This window comes from Haliotis asinina, chromosome 1, assembly GCF_037392515.1.
Source record: "Haliotis asinina isolate JCU_RB_2024 chromosome 1, JCU_Hal_asi_v2, whole genome shotgun sequence".
Taxonomy (NCBI): domain Eukaryota; kingdom Metazoa; phylum Mollusca; class Gastropoda; order Lepetellida; family Haliotidae; genus Haliotis; species Haliotis asinina.
The window spans coordinates 22516602-22538917 of NC_090280.1; the positions used below are offsets into that span (position 1 = coordinate 22516602).

Consider the following 22316-nt stretch of genomic DNA (forward strand, 5'->3'; position numbering starts at 1 on the left):
TTGGTTTAACTGGAGTGAAATGTCTCGAGTGCGTGCCATTGTATATGTATTTGGGTATTAAATGCTTCTCCTAATATGTTATTGTGGAATAAGCATATTTGATATGTGCTATTGAAAACAGAAGATCTTAAAGCTAACTGACCATAAACATGTCAAAGTTCACACTGGTAACGAGTATCCGGGCCCAGTATCTCTAAAGCCTAGAGAGCCATGCGTTGTGCGTTTATCTATATTGAATGTATATCTCCCAGGGTCAAATCCCCTGCCATATATGTCTTTGTGGAATACTTGGGACTGCTCGTCGTTGCTTCGTGTCTAACGTTACTTTCTTCTAGTCCCAGAAGTCGTTACTGGTGCTATTCTATGTAAACTTTAATCTAATGGACATCTCTTTATTATTGCCTTTCCTTGGCACTAACATCAGGTTGATGTGGAACAGTGCAAACTTTATCATATGACTCACATATTTAGCGTTAATGTTTGAGATTGTTCAATCAATACTGTTAACTCTATGCAGTTTTGTGAACATGTAGGTTGTGTGAACGTCCACCGTGTGTGATGTGTAGAGTATTAATTACACAATGTCATAACTTGTATACTTTTCAATGTCATCGTGACCATTGTAGAATATGTGGCAAATCTACATATGATGGTTAGGTTCTTTGATAGCTGATTGCTTTGTGAACATGCTGTTATGATGAATTGTAAACTATTCTGTCAATGCCTGACTACGTAGCACATCAGTCAGTTACTGGCCATTTATTTACGAGGGGATATCAAAAAGGTTTTAATTGTCACCAAGACGTTTTCATAGTAGAAACTTCAGTTTTGATTGTTGGTCTTTAAGACATCTTTACATTGTCACCATCCAGAGTTACACGTTTCTCCCAACATTTCTTGACCTTGTGTACACCCCTTAAATAGACCACCTAATTTCATGGAAAACCAACACTCCGCCTCTTCAACAGTATCTTCAAAATACTATTAGGTGTGTAGTGTTTGATATTATATTGGTCAGTGTGTTCAGAGAGCGTAAGAGTTTAGTCTTTTTGATAAAACAGGTTAAAGCTGCTATACTGATTGAAAAACTGTGTTTTCACATTATCGATGTTGATGAAATAAAACATAAATGTTATGAAATGAAAATGAAAGGTACAGCTTTATTGATTGATCAAAACCGTTTTTGCTAAATCAGTGTTGTTGATATACTGTGAGTAAAGTTCAAAGCTTGTCCTTACAAGTGCCCGCTTGCTGAAAGGACATGCTTTTTGGTAACTTCATACATCACTGCTTTGTGCAAACATCAACGTTCGCTGGGTATGTAGAGGACAAGCAGGAACAAATCTCATATTTCTACAATCGGTACAATCGGTTCAATCGGTACAGTCCTCTTTAAGAGTACCTCTGTAAAAGAGGCAACCGTGGAAACATTTTCTCTTATTGGGTGTGTAGTAAGTGGAGTACTCTTGTTTTTCCAGCTGAAATGATGAGCTAGCTGAGGTGTTAAACTGTATAGGTTCTGTGGAAGAAGTTGAAGAGTGGAGAGACGTATAGATGTGGAACTGTTCCGTCAGATTAGGCTTCACCTGGTACTGTGGTCCTCTGTTGAGGAAGATGAAGAGTGGTGAGACGTGTAGATGTGGAGCTTAAATGTCAGTTTAGGCTTCACCTGGTACTGTTGTCATGTGCTGAGGAAGATGAAGGATGGAGAGACGTGTAGATGTGGAACTGTTCCCTCAGGAGTAGCTCGTAATCATGTAGAGGTAAGACATCGTTGTTGGAAGCACGAGGTACATCACTGAAGTCATGGGATAAACTCGCTGTCATCACAGTAAGGTAGTCACCACATCTATAATTACAACATTACACTTATATTGCCCTTAATTTTGACTTGTCCATAAGTGCCCCTGCATTTTTCTTTCAAGTAGTGTGCAGTGGAAATTACCCCCTACTTCAACCATGATCATACATTTCCTACCCTTTTTTAACAAATTGTGCATAAGTTACATAGATACAATTGTTACTTTTTCAGTCATTTCCACAGTTAATCTGTGAAGGCTTATAGTCTAAGATTTCTGAGGTAAGTTGAGTAAATGGTGTTTGACACCAAAGGCAACAACCGTTTATTTGAAGACTTGTTCTCTGGTTATTACGATGTCTGACATACGAGTCCAGCACTTAAGATGAAAACGTAAAAACATGTACCTGTTGTCCTGGTTCTCTGCAAGTAAAATAAAAGACAAACTTGTACATTTCTAAACCGATCGATTCGTCCACACAGAGTAACAGTAAAGAATAAGTCGCTTTTAGAATAGTCCATCAACATCACCAAAACCAGAACACTACGATTGAGCTTCATTATACTCATATGGGGAATCGAACCTGGGTCTTTGGCGTGAACACCTTATCGCCTGGTCTACTGATCACTTCCGTACTAAATCCAAAAATGAAAACAGTGTTTACAAACTAAAATGAGGACAAAACATTGCAGCACGTGAAGGTGAACCACGGATATGCCCGTATACTGTTCGACGCTGCTTTCAGCAATATCCCACCAATACTACGCTTGTCTGATATATGCCAGACTTGCCGATTACACCCACTGGTTGATATAATGAGCATCGATTTACGCAACTGGGATAGGGTTGATAAACATGCATGAGCATAATCAGACTGTAACCTGTTGTAACATGCATGGTTGTTGAAGATAGGTTGTGACTAGGTCCTCCACGTTGTGGTAATATTGTGTTGGTTGTGGTGTGTTAGGAACTGGAGCGGGTTGACACTTACATTGCATGCAAAAATATTCATGCATTCTTTGTACCTTTTATGTCCTTGCAGACAAGAACAGTGACTGCTGCCACCACAACTGCCACAGCAGTGAGCATAACGGAGTAGACAACTACGATGGGGACGATGTCGTCTACGTTTGCATCACCTTCTGATATCAGACACACATAAGATGACACATATCTGTGTTAAGTATAACAATCAAAGTGACAATACAGCGACGTATTCACCATGGAGTATTTTCTTGTTCCTATTAAAGCATTAATCAACTTTATGACATAAATAATGTTTTTAAACTGAGAAAATAGTATTTTTCTCTACAAGAACGGTAAAGCAATAAAGTAAGCAAGCCATGAATAAGGAAGAATCATTTCGGATGACCGTTACAGCTGTCCAGACTAGCTGTCCCAACACGACCCATCACCAATTTCTGAAAAATGTCTTAAGTATTGGGACATCTAGAATATCAACGAATTTGACTCTATTTACAATGTTATAGCTATTCTGTTATGGCTATTTCAAACTAAATAATCAGGGGTTTTGGTCTCTTTCCTTGGTTTGAGACACGACTTCAGAGATTAGACAGTTCTACACGGCAGTTTGGGTTTCACAGCCCATGCACTGTCTGTAAATAATCGAGTCTCGACCAGGCAAGCCAGTGATCAACAGCATGACCATCTATCTGCTCAAATGGGAACCGACATGGGTATTGCAAGCATGGGTTGCTGAAGGCTATCTAGCCTGGATTTTCAAATATCCTTCAGATGTAAGATAGTTCAAGCTACGTTCACTCGACATATCAGTAGCCTATACGGCAGTTCGAGTTTCACAGTCGTTACACATCATGCTAGTTGTTAACCTTCAGACACCAACCTTCTATTTCCTGGTAGCTCCCATCGTTTTCATTTTCCCTGTGATACGACACCAGACTGATAAAAGTGAACATTGATTGTGAGCATAATGAGAGGAAATTATTAAGCTGTGACACACTCTCAATTTATATCGCGCCCCAAATCGTGTATATTCATGCCTGGTTGGTTTGTTGTTTAACGATACACTCGGCAATATCACAGATATATGTCGACGGTCTGTAAATAAATGGTTCTGGACCAGATAATCCAGTGCTCAGAAGCATAAACATCGTCACCATCCCCTAGTCAAATTTTTGCGACAAGCATGGGTTGCTGAAAAACAATTCTAAATTGGATCTTCACGGGTACTTACACCTGTGTGGTGATGAAATATTTATTCACCTTACATGAACATTGACGAGCATACTCACCGATGACGAGCACATCCTCTCTCTGAAAGTTTAAAGTGTGTGGAAACAATTATGCATACAAACGTAAAGTAAATATGCGTACAAACTTTTACTTTCATCACGGATGTTCTATTGTGCACATCTGTATATACCACACCCGTACATTGCACACTGATGTTATTATTTTCCTCTACTTAGAAGTTAATGAGTATAAGAGATACTTTACATCAAACGGCATGCGTTTCAGTATGGTCAATCACTGCTCATAGTTGTCAGAATTTGAAAATGCTTATACACCTTTAGTTTTGTATGTTGACAGCTTACCAAAAGTCCAAGACTGATTTTCAGACATTGTACATAACACTACCCCTTTAATGATTCGTATGACTTGTTTAACGTCATCTGAATCAACTGACGTGGCGTACAACAGTGACGTCCTGCACCAACCTGCTATCTCCTCGTAGCCTCCGTCTGTGTCTGCGTCACGGGTGTATGTGACAACGCTGCCGGGGGGAAGGAAATGTAGAAAGTGGTCGGAATCAAGGATATTTTTCAAAAAAATCCGCTTTCCTTAGACACAGAATCTTGCAAAGGACAAAATAGTTGTAACAGTTAAATCCATGAATGTGCTCACAAAAAGGGTAAGCACGTTCTGAGTTATGGGTAGTTAATGATCTTCTAACATTTGCCTGAAATGTCAAAAACTGTGATACCAGCAGCTCATTAGCGATGTGCTATTAATTCAGATTGGGTTCAATATTCCATATATACTGCTACTGATTAGTGTAGCATAGCCAATCAAATCTGTGTTTGTGATTAAGTGTTTCTAGAGTAACTTGGAAAAATAGCAGATACTACCAAGTTTTAAGTCAGGTGTTTAGTCATTTGTCTTACTTGTACTGGATAGTAGGTACTCACCGATTAAATGTGTATCCTTTACCTGGAACAAATAAGTCTGTGTAAATAGTTACATATGCGCAGTGTTAGATGAAAAATATAAGATAAACAAATTTCCCGTATAGTTATCGATTAAAACTAGTGTCCTGGAGCCAGTGTAAACATAAACATGGAGACTGAAGGTCATTAAATATGTAAATATGTGCACACTGTTGATTCATATCCTCTTCAAGCACCTTGGCTTGATTCCATACTGAACGACTTCTGAAACCCCAGCATACCATTATTATCCTTAATCATGGAAGATGTAAAACGAATTTTGAACCCAAACTGTGCTTGAAGTAATCTGACTTTGACAGATAAACATGATGCACACTAAGAAATGCGTGCATTCCTATCTGGTGACGTGACCCACCATTTGCTGAAAATGACCATTTTACCTGCAAATACAGAAAACGTGGCGTTTCCGCAGCACATTGTCAGATCAGTCAACTGTGTATCAAAATGATACCGAAACTTTCAACAGCACCAAATTGTTGTCTTTGGCACGTGATCGAGCACACCCTTGACAACCATTTGTCCAGCCAGAGATCACCACATTGTCTTCACTCATTGAAGGAACATGAGTGTATTCTCTTTACAAGTCCTGATTTCATCTCAGTCAGGGGTATAGAAGGATCAGAGTATCAGTGTAACGCTGACTGTTGAGTTCAGCAGGGTTGATGGAAGCGTACTAATCTGTAGAGAGACTGGTAGTCATGACAGGACACAGACACACGTCTGTCGTGGTCGAGCTACAGCTCAAAAGCATACATACTGACAGCCACGGTTGGAAATAAGTTTGACCCCCTTCAACGTTATCGTTAATTCATTTTTCACTAATTTGAGAATGATTACTTTAGCTTTTACTTGTCTTTCAATCCTGATTGACAATTTTAGTGTCAACAAGGACAAGTTCTTTTCTTCGTTTACCACGGACACTAAACATTTTATCCCAGTGGTGCGTTTCTAAATTAGTTCTCTTACAATCTATCCTCTCTCTCAAACTCTTCCTTAAAGGCCGGTCTCAGATTCCATCTCTCCACAAGAGACTTACTGACACCATCAAGGACACTTTAACATTTTATCAAGATACACCACAGACACGCTGCAAATCAGGCCTAAACAGGATCAGTCAGTATAGACAGGACAAAATGATCATATCGTCGAAAATGTCAGTATGAATGGAAATACTTATTAGCTAGCTTTCTACTGAGTGTGAGTGCAAATAGACATCTAGACACCAGGCGCTATATACAAACGTATTGTTATATGCTTTGCTCTGGACACCTCATTCACCCCACCCATCCACCCCCTGCCCCCAAACCCCACCCAGCCACCCACAACCCCCACAACCCCCACCATCCCTCCTCGCCACCCACCACCTTCACCCTTCAGCCTTCCTCACCCCACCCCCTTCACCCTTCACCCTTCCTCACCACCACGCCCTTATCCCTGACTGTCCTACATTATTCACCACATATAAGAATGTGCAGTGGGATAACTTAGTGACGATGTATACGTGCACACACTCAGGCAAGACGCTATCACATCACACCGTATTACCTCCACGTCTGTGTTTTCTACAAACAACAACTATGACGACAACGGCGATGACCACGATGAGGACCGAACAGACAGCAGTCACGGGGACGGTGGAAACGACACCAGATTCAGTAACCTCACGTGCTGAAACATTTAATTTGGACAATATTCAGTTCAGTAAAGAATAATCATGTTTACTTATCAGAAAAAAATAAACATGCAAGACACGTTGCTTTATTTAAGGTACATGACGTGCTTACAAAATACCAGACATATAATGTACACCAGGATTAGAAATATAACCAGGGCTGCCCCGTATCTGCGAAACTGAGTGGGTGGGTGGGTGAGAAGTTCATTTGAAATAACACTTTCCAACTGCATTACAACCTGTTGCGTTCTCGCTACAACGCCCATCGATCTATTTTCACAGACGGATTCAACGGTAATGGTCAAATTGCAAGTGATACAGTCATTGGATCCAAAACCATTCTAAGAACTTCATCGATTTTACAGTCAAACAGCCAGTCAGTCAATCAGCCAGTTAGTCAGCGAGTCAGACAGTCAGTCAGTCAGTCAGTCAGTCAGTAAGAGAGTCAGTCAACTTGACACAACAACGACACGATCCAAAACCATTCTAAGAACTTCATCGCTTTTACAGTCAACCAGCCAGTCAGTTAATCAGCCAGTTAGTCAGCGAGTCAACCAGTCAGTCAGTCAGAGAGTCAGTCAGAGAGTCAGTCAGAGAGTCAGTCAACTTGATGCAACAACGTCACTCTCTACGTCAGCACTACAAGAGACCATGCAACGTCAGCGTTCAACAATTTCCAAGTAACATCACGGGTCTTCATGAGACTTCAATCTGATTCAGACATATTTGATGGGTTGACACATGCGATGTTCATCTCAAATAATCTTTCTCACAGGACATCCCCATCAACCTCACTGTCTACGCCAGTTCAACAGGAGGCCATGCAACGTTGGAAACATCAGCGATCTAACTAGTGCAGGCGAAGTTCTAAAGAGGCGGAAAAGTGTCGAATTTGGTGTCACATATAAAGGGAAGATTAGGAGGCATCTGTGCCGCTTGGCTGCTTTTTGATTTTACAAAAACATTGTCGTGATATTGACATTTGATTGACGTTCTTATCAATATTACGAGTTGATACGGCTAATGATTTTGAATCGTTGGGTACCACTGCCGTTGGTGTTCTCGCAGGTGTTCCATCACGTTAAGGTGAATGAAAAGGCAGATGTCATCCAAAAGACAGGTTGTATGTTATAGATTCTATTATAGGAGTGTTGACTTACAGAAGACATCCAGTGTCAGGTTCCGTGATGCACTCCCATGTGTGTTGTTGACGTGACACATGTACTGTCTAGACACAGACACATCTACAGCTGGTATAGACAACACAGCCTTCCTGTGTCCTGTCATCACCATCTGTCTTGATGTGTCCCACCAGGTTACAGTGCAGGCAGGGTTACAGTCAGCAGAACATCTCGTCGTTACAGGTTTCCCTTCCTCCAGTTTGCCCCTTATGCCGTCAAAGTGTATCTGGTCAGGTCCATCTGCAATGCATGTGAGATGGTCAGCTAGGAAGGAAGTCTTTTTCTGAGATATAAGTCTAGTTTCCGTCTGTGACGTAAATGTCTGAATAAAGACCAGCTGCTTGGTTTGGCCTGTGCTCTTGGGATTCATAAGAATGGCAAACTTCCCTGTTTCGCGATCTTATCAAGTTGTTTTCCTCTAACAATAAGTACCGTCTACAGCTGGGACACCGTTGTAACTCACCCACCCACTCTGTTGCTATGCGCAACTCTTGACAACATATCCGGGTGATCATACCAGCGCCCCGTTCCTCAAAGCGATCGTAATTCTCATACTTTACCACAGACGTACGACAGTTCGCTTTGAGGAACGGGGTCCAGCCGCAGTTTTGAACATTTCAACTGATCATTGAAGCAAACCTGTCGCTCATTCCTATCAGGACTTTCACAATAATGATTTCTGTTCTGTTTACACAGAACTTCTGCGAAAGAAACTTGTCACAAAAGTGTGATTCAGCAGAGTTTCAAGGATACTTAATACGAGGTTCTGTTACCTAAAGCAAGGTAGGTTCTTACTCACAGAGAACATCCAGCACATGTTCTTGACTCCAGTCAGACTTCAGTCCCTCCTCCACAGCCTGGCAACTGTAGATGTCTCCCCAGTTCTCTCTGCTGGCGTGAATTATTGTCAGGTCATCTCCACCTGTAGGAGACTCATCACCAGATTCTAGCAGGGTCCTGTCCCTTCTCCAGATGTAGGTCATGGTCAGTAGGGGGTGGTCCTGGGGTAGACTCCGGGAGGTGGAGGAGCATGTAAGGGTGACATTCTCACCTGATACAGGTGAGGCAGGTCCGGTGATGGTAGGTGTGGTTGGCCTCTCTGTGAAAAAATATAACAAAGACCTTAACCTTAACGCTTGTGTCAATGTACTACAATGTCAATGTTTTTACTAAATCCTCTATACTTGTTCATTAATTTTCCATCTATTAAATGTTAAACAGTTTAAGTGTTCTCTCGTCACGCCAAGGATCCTCACTCACTCACTCAGTGTTCCACAGTTACAACAGGGAATACGTGTTGACTGGATCTTAATGCTTCAAACCGTTTTGTTGATTAAATATGATAGTTACCGCGCAACTACTTACTGAATCGAGTTAACAGTATTTTCCATAGACAGGCGGTAAAAGATGCAAGACTGGTGCACTCGGATACACTTATTCATGTTAACCTGCGATAAAGCTTCTTTGTCGGCTTATATATCTCTTTTGGCATGGTTAATATCCTGCATTGGGAATAAACATTGTATTTAGCGACCCTTGTGCGTAGTAATGCGTGACGTCACAAGCTCAGTTTTCTAATGATCACTCATTTGACTGCGTTACATTATGTAGTTCCCAGTCAACTTTTATGTTAAAGAATGTATTGTTGTCACCAAATATTAACTTAGTTTGAAAAATGACAAGAAACACATATGGAATTTGGGAAACTTTCAGTTAAACTTTTGAACAACAAATATAATGTTCTCCCCATCGAAACAATACCCCTTATGAACTCTCCAGTCTCATGTGTAAATTACTCATCGGTATCATGAAAAAGAACGGATCTGACCCCGAACAACTAGTTCTCAGATGTAAATTAGAGAGATCATATCTCTCATTACGAGACAACAATTTTCTCTCATCAAGGCACTCACAGTGCACGGCCGTCAATCTGGACACGATCGCCAATAGATGGGCGTGTTTGTTTACCGTGTGAAAGTAGTCACTAAAATTTGCATATGACCTCTCTAATTTGCATCGGTATATGCATATGACCGCAAGGGATACCGAAAATATCCTTTGGCTTTATGGAATAGTTGACATAAATACCACACACAATACACACACATGCACACACACAATACACACATGCACACACACAATACACAAATTCACACACACAATATACCCATGCACACACAATGCACACATGCACACACACAATGCACACATGTACACACAATACTATGGAATATTGTAAGGGGCATTCTCGCGATCTCGACCTTTGGAAGCAATTTTAAAAAGCCAAAAGTGCGAGAATGCGAGATCGCGTGAACGTGAGATTTGGCCAAAATCTCGCGTTCTCGCGATCTCGCATTCTCGTGTTTTTGGTACAGAGCACGTTTCTGTCAAAAGTCGATAACATGAGAATTCGACATTTGTACATGCTGTCAGATCTCGCAAACTCGCAAACTCGACTTGTCAAATAAGGCCACAAAAACACGAAATCACGAGAAAACGAGAATGCGACGTTTCATTTTCTCGCATTCTCGCGATCTCATGATCTCACGTTTTAGACGTTGGTGTTGCGCATGCGCAATATCTCGAGGTCAAAGCGCATGCGCATGTTAGTAGCGTTGTGGTCATGCTTCATTCACGCTTTTTACTGCCCAAGCATTTAACAAATTTATGACAATGCTTGAAAATCCTTTGTAGTGTATGTAAGCCCGCTCCTGTTGTTATAATTTCTTATGTACTTCAAAATCCAGAACATGTTCGATATAATTTAATAAACGAAATCGTGAACATGGATGTCAAATATAAGCAGAAACACTAAAGTGTGCTGAAGCTGGAAAAGGTTAACGTCAGTGAGTGATAAACTATTGGATAAAGCCGCATCAATTCGCGACTATTCGCAGCTACACTGTATAGAAATAATCACTGACCTGGGCTTTTCTACATGATGTAATCTCATGCAAAGCTATCATTAGTCTGTCTCACAGTCCCTAAACACAACATTGTCCCTCCTGTCTAGCCCTCAGTGCAATGCTTAAGCCCTAAGCGAAGCAAGTATAGATTTCATCAGGTCAGGTTCAGGTCTGGTCTCCCTTGAACTCCTTTTCATTTTATACCAATCTATTTGTCACAATCAAAATTATATATTCACAGACAAAGCCTTAGTCTATGCTAGTAGTGTGTAGCAGGCTGCTAAAATGTGCTTGTCTAGTGTTTATTCGACACCATATTAACTACTTTCGGCCCAAAATACTAGTTTGTCTTCCGCTCCCACCTGACTGCAAAACATCCTGACTTACACAGTTCTTTGTCTCCTGGCTCCAAGAAATAGAAATACATTTGTGTCGCTAATATTTGTGTTCCTGTAGCGGCCATGACAGTAATATGGTAAGGTAGTGTATATAAGCCCGCTCCCGTTGATAGAATTTTCTATGTACTTCAGAATCCTCAACATGTTCATTATACTTTAACAAACGAAATAGTGAACTTAAGTTTCAAATATAAGTAAAATCATGAAAGTTTTTGGAAGCTGAGGAAAATATTTACGTCAGTGAGCGATAAAATAATGCTTAAGGTCGCATCGGTTCGCAGCTATTCGCAGCAAGACCGGCAGTTACAGCAAAATTCACAGACCAGTGAGAATCTCCATAACGTAATATCACACACGGCTATCATTAGTTTGTCTCACAGTCCCTAAAGACGTATTTTAGCCCACCCATGGGAGAGATTTTTAATATCGCTCTCAATTAGCGGAATTAAATAAACATGAGCTGAAATTTGTCAGGATACTTACAGACATACTTTCATTTATTTAGAACCCCCAAAATATTACTTCGGCTAGGGCCGAGCTCTCAAAGCCAGCTTAAATCTAGAACATGGATCTTGAATTGTAGTTAAATCCCTAGACTGGTATCATATCTACCGATGTTTACGTAAATATGATTCCAATCTATGGCTTGAAATACACTTGAAGATACATTTGAGAGGTCAAAGATGCTTCTGAAGGAACGTGCCAAGCCGGACAGAACGCTTGTGATATAGTGTGTCTGTTGAGACTATACAGAAAAGAGTGCTGTGCTTTGAGCAAACTTGTTGGCTCATGCTCTACTAAGTTTTATTTAGGTAGATATAATTGCATTTTGTCTGTCATGTGTGCTAGTGAATTTATGCATTTGCATACTCGCGGGCTAACGGCTTTCGGCTCAATTTATGCTTTTCAGACTACAGTGGAAATACATACGATTTTTGTACGTGCGAATGCTTGGTTTGATCCTTTATAACATAGTACAAAATGTTGTGATTTAATATATTTCTTTTAAGACATATTAATAATCATGTCACAGTTGCCCATGGCCACTCTTCTTTAACATAAACGTGCTGATTCAGCATGAGACAATAAAGGTTAATTAGGAAACCCCAAGAGTTTTAATTAAGGAAAGAAAAGCTGTCAAAACACTGTCACTTCCTGCCCAGGAACCCAGGATGTCACACCCTCAAAAGCTAAGAGAAGTAAGGAACCTTCTCACGCAGCCAGACAACACATAACAACAAGACAGTATCTTTTCTCTGGGACTCTCGGTATGTTATGAATGTTGGTTTTTCATCGTTAACTATACATTTTCAACCAAACCATACCTGGAATTCAGATTTCGTTTTAATATTCTGCATTCCAGTTTTAGTAGTACCCGGTGGCCCCACTTAGGCCATCCCGCAATCAGGTGTTCTCGCGTTCTTATGTTTATTGAGATCGGTACATAAAATAGAAGAGTACGGGCAACTCCTGCAAAAGCACGAGATCGCGAGATAGCGAAATCACGAGATCTGTCAAATGTCGCGATCTCAGAAATCATTACCTGGAACTGTATGGCCCATGGACACAAAAGCACGTGAACGCGCGACTGCGAGATATAACTGATGCAAACTCTTGTCAGTTTCAAGTCCTGCTTTGTACTTGGACGAATGACAGATTCCAGCCACGCAGTAGTTTACCATCTCTACTGACATGATTTTTGATTGGATCGAGCGCAAATTCAGAGAATTCATGTATTTTCCAAACCCAACATCTCTATATACATTCTTCATGGATAACGTCTTGTTTTAGTGTGTATGATTTTGTTTGACAACATTATATGAATCCATACTGAAACGACGCATCAAGTACACAAAAAGAAGTTGTTATCCATAAAGAATCTTACTTTCTTGTGACTCGTTATACTTCTAAAATGCCCATCAAACAGATCATCTGTCTGTACACACAATGAACCCTCAGCATATCAGCAAATGAAACAGCCAATCAGAAGCCGTCGTTACTCTTGAGTGCACATCCAGGTGCTAAGACTGGGTTCGGTCTCCCGAGGACTTCGTTTCGGGGGAAGTAAGTCCAAGTACAAAATATTGCACTTTTGAATCGCGATTGTACACTTATAATTTTGTTTATTTCTTTTTTGTAAAAGCAGCAATGTATATTACATATCATGAATAAGTGATGAATGTGTTTTAATTATGTTTGATATTTTGGTTGCATGTGACCTTTAATCATTGAACACAACAGGTATTAATATGCTTGTAAACCAAATAAAACTCAGCACTCGGAATATCATTTAACAAATAGTAGTAGTTCGTGTTTGGTACTATTTTCTCTATCCTATAAGTATGAATACATTTGACCAGTGTATGGCACTTACACGAGGTTATTGCATACGTTGACTGTGCGGATGCTGGATGCGTGGACACAGTCCCGTGTCACCCACAAGATAGGTTTCGTTGTACAATATTTATAGTATATTCTAATTCAGCTTAGTATGTAACACGACTTCTGACTGGTCAATGCTATGAATTTCCGACCGTATAATCAGCATATACGGCCGCAATTTGATAACCGATTAACCAAAACCTTTGAATGAATCCCAACACTGTCAGGGTAACGCTGTTTTTTCATATTTTGTATACATTTGCAGAAGCACTAGGTCAGTTAACTCACCTATCCCGCAAAAAATGGATGGAAAGACAGCGCAGTATCATAAATTTTGTTGTAAGATCAAACAATTTACTCGCAACGGGCTGTTCACCCATCAATGTTAGATCATGGAACAAGATTCATGACGTCATTATGGAGTGTCACGTCAACCACTATAACGTCATTTGACTAAAGAACTGTGACGGTCCGTCGGTAAGGAATCAAAGGACCATTATCATTTACAGCGGTCCGCTCATTTCTGATAACCAGAGGGCGGTTTCATGTTAATTCCATTTTATTTTAACTGTAACACTATGATTTATTCATCATAGTCAGGCTTAGTCAGTGTGAACATAACAACCGTGCTGAAGGAAACTAATTTGTCTGGTGATTGTCTAATGGAGTGATATGATTAACCTTTGAGCTAGGGGAACTTTGACCTGATTTAAAAAAATAATTTTGTTTTCACTAAAACCAGCATAAAACGAGTTGAATTAGAATTGGGATAATGTACTGTGGTTGACGAATTAGGGACGTTACGAAGTTATATAACCTACGGTACACATCCCCAGTCCGTCAAACACAGTACAGTTATCCCCTCTTTTCACCATTAGGCCACATGTTATTTTAAGGTAGCGCTATTTTCAGGGCATATCATTTGCGAAAGCCCGAGGTCTTTCACTAAATGCCCGACGAAGGAGCGCAGTTAGAAAGGACCGAGGGATCATGTAAATGATAATGCCCTGACAATTAGCGTTACCGTTATTATAGCTAAAATAAATATAATTTTAGTAAAAAAGAACACAAGCAACGCCATCGGTTTAGAAGCATTTACTGCTAACAACAAACGACGAAGATCAATGACACACATTTTACAAATATAGACACGACATAGAACAACACAGATGACGTCACTGTTTTCAGTGCTCAACAACGTTAGCCTTCCAGTCGATATTTTTATTGCTGTATGTTGTAATTTATGGAACGATTGTGATGGTTGGCACAAGAAAGAAAGTGCATGATGACACATGTGTATGTGACGAATGTGATCATTATATTGTCAATAATGAGCTCAGGTTCAAACGAGCCGTAGGTGATTGAACTTCAACTGCTGAGCTACTTATGGCGTCACCTAACAACGGGATGGATAATGACCCTCATCAAGCATTTTACAGGCATTAGCAAGCTACATTGACCGCTCATTTCCGATAACGTGCGATAATAATTCTATCCATTTCAGCTCTAAAACTCTTTACGCAACGTTCATTTTGTTGATCGCTGTAAACATGTAATCACGAAAGTGACCTGTGTTATATTGCATGGCGTAATACATGTATACGCCCTCTGTTTATTATGAAGGCATGTTCATCAGATGTGTTTCAATGTTATGTACATAGTGTATATTATTGTTATTACAGGGTGTGTTCTTCCCGAAATATATGGAAATAAACAGGTATCTCACACATAACCCCTAGTCTGTGGTTAATAAGACATTGGAACTTATGGCTACCACAGGAAAACTAATATTTACGAAACAAATGTAGTTCTATTTCTTTGAATGTGGAGACAAAAGATTAATGCAAGGCAGGGTGTTTTGTAGTCAGGCTTGAGCAGAAGAAAATATATTGATTAATATTTCATGGCCCATAGTGATGAAAATGGTGTCGAGTAAAACATTGGACACGCTCATTTTAGCTGATTGATACAATTTGGTGTGTTAGAATTTTGCTTGAACGTATATGTTAGCCTGGCATTAACGTTTTGCCTGTGAATATATACATTTTTGATTGTATACCCATTTAAACTGAAAACGCGCCCAAGACAGAATAGACCTGAACCCGAGGAAAATCAAGACTTGCTTCAACTTAGGGCTAAACCATTGCAGTGAGGGCTGGACAGTAGAGAAAGATAATGTCTTCAGGGACTGTGAGACAGACTAATGCTGGCCTCATATGATATTACATAATGGAGAAACTCACTGGTCTGTGATTATTTCTGTGACTGCCGGTGTTGCTGCGACTAGCTGCGAACTGACGCGGCTTTAAGCATTATTCCATACAATACACACATGTACACTGCACACTAACACACACATATTCGGACCCATGTCGCTATATACCAGCATACGATAATTTCCTCCCCTCAGCTTTCACTATTGGCAATAGAAGGTTAAACAGCTATTCATTCATGTTGGAGATGCATTGCAACAGTCAACCTTTATTCTTCATATACTACTCACGTACTACAACGAGGACCTGTCTACATCCAGTAACTTCCTGTCCATTGGTTCCCTGACAGTAGTAAGTACCAGCGTCCTGTACAGTGACATTGTAGATGGTAAACCTCAGTTGTCCGATCTGTGATGGTGAGTCCTCTTCGGTGTATCTGATCCTGGTAATGTAGCCCGTGTGACTGCTGTTAATTACCTCTACACGGTGTGCCTTGGGCTGGACCATTAACAGTCTCACAGATACCGAACCATTCACCCATACATAATATATAAAGCTAAAACTGTCTGGTTTCATGGTCATGGTAACATCTTCGCCAACACGTGTAACAGTGTATGGGTATCCAGTTGTCATGGAGGCAAGACCTGCACTCAAAACAAATAATACTCACTCGGTTGACATAAATATTGAAGCACATTATTTAAGCCTGCTCCATATAATACAAGTTCACAGATACATACCACATATACAGGCACGCAAACGAAATGTAAGTCACAAATTAAAGCGTCAAAATATGAAGCAATACTATTTTCATAGAAAACACTGGTCACTTATAAAAAGTCATGTAAAGCTCAGGATAATTCAAATGCTCTTTTCAGCTATCACATACATACCACACACATGTAAGCCCCAAAACAGAATGTGAGTCACAGACATGTCTACTGGCGTGGTAAATTCATACTGACACATCACGCACTTTGACATTTGTTTTTAAGCGTTGAAATATTTAGTTTCGCTGGATAATATTTCCCTAAAAAAGCGGGTAACTTCCCGTTGAATTTTAACTTGTGTTTAAGTGCGCTTAACGTTACATAGTCAGTAATGAGTTGTTTACATTCATATCCACAGACAAATAATGTTGGTGACAGATTACTCACAAAACTGCTTTTGTTAAGTATTATTGCAGCTATATGGCGGCGGTTTGTATATAATCGAGTCTGGAATAGAGAATCCAGTGATCAATAGCATGAGCATCGACTGCTCAACCAAGTCAACTAGTCACCCGATCCCATTAGTCAGACAGATCGTTGTATTGGTTATGGGGTCATGTTTGCCTGTACAGTTTACAAATCATCTACGAATGGTCAAAATATGGGTATAGAAAGGTTGATCGAAGTTTTAAGATATTGTGAGGGAATAAAGTGGTTATATTGAACATTCGGCTGGAACAGTTAGTTGTCCATAATAAACATTTTGTAGCAGTGAAAACTATTCATCTCGTATATCCTGTTTTTTTCCTAACAAATGAAAAAAATAGGGTTGTATGTTTGAGTTTGTGCCGACCATCACAGTGTGAACGGTAAAATTCTGTTATTGGTGTATCATCGTCATTCCTATATATGTTGACTTTGAATTGGTTGTGGGATGCTCTATATTTACAAAATCCCTGGATCAAATGATGAGTTCTAGTTTCGAGCGTAATAATGTTCATTCATTAACAACAACTTGAAACAGAACTTACTTACTTTATTTGGGTACGTGGAGTTCCTTCTTATTATTGAAAATTCTAAATACAGACAAACAGACTTTATACGCTTGTTGAACCAGTCTCGATGAAAATATTATACTGAGATATTTATAATGTGTCACTAACAGTCACTCACAATGACGTCGTTATGGAGCACAATAATAGATGATGTGTCGGGGATTCAGTTCCAAACCCACTGGGGCAAAACGATTCCAGAAAATTCAATTGTCTTTGGAGACCATAGATGATGTTACATAGACTTACAACTAGGAAAATGAGTTAAATGGCGTACAAGCTATATTCAATCCAGAACGTTCATGTGTTAAGCCTTGAGTCGACGAACGGATTATATTTTCTTAGCCAATATCTATTGTCTATCTAATTAGCACATGAACTGAATCCACATGTAAACCTAATATCTACTTTTGTCCAGAGATGTTTCAACCGTTTTCATTATGGTTTGCCTAAAGGGACACGCATTTTAAGCGAAATGTCTCGAGTGCGTGCCACTGTATACGTATTTGGGTATTACTTGCTTCTCCGACTAGTGAAGGTTCGGGGTAGAATAGACCTTCAACAACCCATGCTTGCCATAAAAGGCGACTAACGAGATCGGATGGTCAGGCTCGCTGACTTGGTTGACATACGTCATCGGTTCCCAATTGCGCAGATCGATGCTCACGTTGTTGGTCACTGGATTGTCTGATCCAGACTCGACTATTTACAGACCACCATCATATAGCTGGATTATTGCTGAGTGCGGCGTAAAACTAAACTCACTCACTCGTTTGCTTCTCCTAATATGTTTTCCTAGTATAAGCAGATTTGATATGTGTTATTGAAAAGTGGAGATATTAAAACTAACTGACCATGCTTCTCAGTGTTAAACATGTCAAAGTTCACACTGGTAACGAGTATCCGGGCCCAGTATCTCTAAAGCTAATAGAACCAAGGCGTTGTACGTTTATCTGTTTTGAATGGATATATCCCAGGGTCAAATCCCCTACCACATATGCCCGTGGAATGCTTGCGACTGGCTATCGTCCAAACTAATCTCAAGTTCACAATAGTAAGTTTTATATGTGAACGCGATTATCTGCGATAGCTAGAACAGAACAGAATACGAATAACAGTCGCAACTTAAGGGGTGTAGTAAATTCAGTGAGGTATGTAACGTTGCTTCCTTCTGGTTCGATAAATCTTTACTACTGCTATTCTATTTTAACTTCAATCTAATGGACATCGCTTTACTATTTACCTTCACGTTGATGTGCAACGGTGCAACCTCTACCAAAGTCAAAAAGCTTATTGTACAAACGGCATCCGGCTCATATACATATCATACTGTTTCACACGGGAATGACACATTCTTTAAAGACTTTGTTACTTTTAACTAGTGCATGTTTATTATAATAATGTATAGTGAAAGGTTTGATATCTGAGGTTCGTTCTTAGTCCTTATCAAATGATTTGTAATATATTTCTTTCGAAGATCACTATAAAATGGACAGACGCACACAGAGTGAATTTCATTTCCTAGTTGTATATGCATAACTGACATATTCGTTCCGATTTTGCAATGAACAATTTTCTTCCCTCATTTTCGACATGGTCTAATGAACCTAGCCGATATTAGATGAAATGGTTCCCTACAGTTTCCGGCGTGAGTACTGATGAAAAAAATTCCGGTTGAAATAAAGTCTTGAACGTTTTGTAATAGGCATAACGTGAACCATCTTCTAAAGTTGAATGCCACTCGAGCTAAATATATTTACAGACCGAGTTCAAAATTCTTTGTGAAACATGTCTACACTTCCAACTGATTCACAAAACCATATACAACCATAGCCATGGACAAATAGAAGATTCCTTACACGCGATACCTGTGTAATTTCCCCCATGTTATCTGAATGTAAAATCACGTTGTAGCTATACTGGGAAGACGGTGTCCATGCATATGGAGAAGTTTGAACCAGTGTTTTAAACATCTGGGAATTAATATATATTGGCTTTCTCCCACATTCACCATGCACCATACAATTTGGTGAAGAGGAGCCAACACTAAGAACTTTTTGAGATGCTAATCTCTTCTCCAAACATTCATACCGCTGGAATCCCCATACCTCTGAGTCGTATGATAAAGTTGGTTGTATAATATGGCTCACGTATTCTGCATTACTGTTTAAGAAAGTTCATTTAATACGGTTAACGCTACGTTGTTTTGTGAAAATGTAGGTTGAGTGAACGTCCACCGTGCTGATGTGTGAGTATTAACTGAACCGTTGCTTTACCTGTATACTTTTGAATGTTATCGAGACCAATGTAGTATCTGTAACAAATCTACATGTGATGTTTATGTTCTTTGTTAGCTGATTGCTTTGTGAACATGCTGTGATAATTCGTTGTAAACCATTCTGTTAATGACTACGTAGCACACCATTCAGCTGCTGGTCGTTTATGTACGAGGGAATATAAAAGAGGTTCTAATTATCACCAAGACGTTTTCAGGGTAGAAACTTCATTTTTGATTTTTGGACCTTAAGACTTCTTGACACTGTCACCATCCACAGTAACATATTTCTCCCAACATTTCTTGACCTTGTGCAGACCTCTTAAATAGACCCCCTAATTTCATGTAAACACTCCGTCTCTTCAATGACCTCAAAGGTATCATCATAATGGTGTCCACATCTTGGCTCATTTGTCAGGGACATATGTTCAGTTTGAAAATTCCGTTTTACATCTCACAAGTATCAAAAGATGGACTGTCTTCATCATAAACAGATTTCATCTCCTTTTGATTCTGTCGGGCAGTGCAACCATTCAATTGCAAAAGGTTGATAACACTGCATGACTCAATAATCTGGAAACATGGGGTTACTTGTGTTTAGGATGAACTACCAGAAGAATTAATAAAGTGAAGCAAGACGTTACTGGTCCATTAATTAGATAGGGATTACTGATATTGCCTTGTCGTTTTCAGCACAATTTACAATAAATTCCTGGCGATAAAATTATTCTTATTTTACTGCATGAGTCTGAGGTTTGCTGAGTTAGAGAGCGTAACAAGTATACAAACCATTCACATCTTTGTATGTAGAAGCTTTCTTGGAGTGAAGACATTGACACCAACCTACACAGTATTGGGTATATGTGGCAGAAATCCTTTGTATATTCTTACATTTAAATGTTCCATGAAATATTGAATTAGAGTATTATATGTACCTAATTTAAGATAGCATATTTAATGCAAGTGGCAAGAATACAATGTTCGTTTGAACCGGACTGTCACTCCCCTCTCTTATGCAGTTCTAAACCTAGAAGTTATACTTTCTGAAAGGGTACTTTTGGCAGCATACCTCAAGTAACTAACAATTGCAAAATCCCCTAGGAAGAGAAGTGTCAGACAGGAATTAAAGACAGGAAACAGAAAGCAGTGGTGGTACTAGAAGAGCATGTCTTTGATGACTGGACGTGTTAATGACAGACTGGTAAATAAGTGGAAACATGAAGTAGTTGGAAACCATATTTTAAGAACCAGTATGTAATGACGTCTTCCTTCCTGGTCATTAACGATCTATTACGCCCAGCTCCGTTGAAAACTGTCTCGTGCATTTGTCCGATCTTAAACCACGTACAGTTAAAATCGTTTTCTGTGCCACAGTACAGAAATACACAGCTGTATCGTTTTCGAAGGGTGTTATTTCACATTCCATTTGTAAGTTCAGCATTTATCATCCAAAACTAAGTACAACAGGAGATATGGATTGTGTCAGATCAGACAACATCTCGTAGGAGAGATCATTTTAACAGTAGATTTTGCACAAAGCCCTGGCAATGCTATGACGTCATGAACTCGATAACGTCACAATGTTATGACATCGATGCACCGGAAGTCTGATGGCAGTGCAGTCTTCAGACATGTACAGTTTTCACTGAAAACTAATCAAGAATGATTTTGGATGATAAACAGAATCTCACTCTCGTGTTTACTGATATCAATTATATCAATACCCGTTGGTAAATGTGAAAATATCCTTGCCAAGCCTCGGATATTTGTTACTTTATCAACTTGTGTTGATATATTTCATATCAGTAGACATTTCGATGAGATTCTCTATTTTTTTACCAGAGTGGTTGACTGATATCTGCAGGAAACGGGTTGTTAACAGTTGTTCAACTGTCAGCTGGTGTTAAGCTACAGATCACGATACGTCAGTAGTTCTAAGACAAATACCTCCTGACGAATACATTCTAGGCAGAGTGATACCAATACAGAAGTAGGATAGCAGTAATGTGAATTCCTGTACAATGTGGGACATCTGTTTGAAGTAATCTGGTTGATCAAATTTGCAGCATTTAAAACTAAAGTAAAACATTTAAAGCATTTATAGAAGACATAAAAACAACGATTTAACGATTTTTAACGATTCTTATTGAATCGTGTGTGAGAGTGTTAGTCCGTGCGTGAGTGCGTGAGTCCGTGAGTGCGTGTGTGTCCACGCGCTCGTGTGCATGTATGTTGAGAATGGGTATTATATTTATGTAGAGTTTTATTTGAGGTGCTGACAATCAAAAGATCACAATCGGAAACCGATCTGTTACTTATGATTTATGGAATTAAGAAATTGTGGATCCTTAGCCGACAAGCCCATCCATTTAGCTCATGTGCAAATTACCATGTGCAATCCTATTATGTGTGTAGTGTTTGATATATAGAGAAAACTAAACTATGTCCCATGTAACACCTTATTTATCAAATGAGTGAATGGTTTGGTATCTAAATCGCTTTCGCTCGTTAGATACCGA

General features: G+C 39.6%; 1 protein-coding gene across 1 annotated transcript; it reads right to left on the reverse strand.

Moving 5' to 3' along the window:
* Positions 1 to 1373: 1373 nt before the first annotated feature.
* LOC137259211 (carcinoembryonic antigen-related cell adhesion molecule 6-like) lies at positions 1374 to 16342 on the reverse strand. Its single transcript, XM_067796858.1, has 11 exons — positions 16051 to 16342; positions 8661 to 8960; positions 7841 to 8101; positions 6554 to 6676; positions 4970 to 4991; positions 4499 to 4554; positions 4073 to 4094; positions 3664 to 3719; positions 2825 to 2938; positions 2206 to 2221; positions 1374 to 1602 (listed from the first exon to the last, which is right to left on the reverse strand). The coding sequence occupies exons 1-11, from the start codon at positions 16340 to 16342 to the stop codon at positions 1374 to 1376; spliced, it is 1491 nt and encodes a 496-aa protein (XP_067652959.1).
* Positions 16343 to 22316: the final 5974 nt, after the last annotated feature.

Excerpts from the sequence above, each read along its gene's own strand:
- LOC137259211 (XM_067796858.1), bottom strand. The coding sequence starts at position 16,342 with ATGACCATGAAACCAGACAGTTTTAGCTTTATATATTATGTATGGGTG. Across the intron at positions 8,102-8,660 it reads ACATGTGCTGGATGTTCTCT|ATGGACCTGACCAGATACAC; the intron begins GTGAGTAAGAAC and ends CATGCATTGCAG. Across the intron at positions 4,555-4,969 it reads AAAGGATACACATTTAATCG|CGTTGTCACATACACCCGTG; the intron begins GTGAGTACCTAC and ends TCCCCCCGGCAG.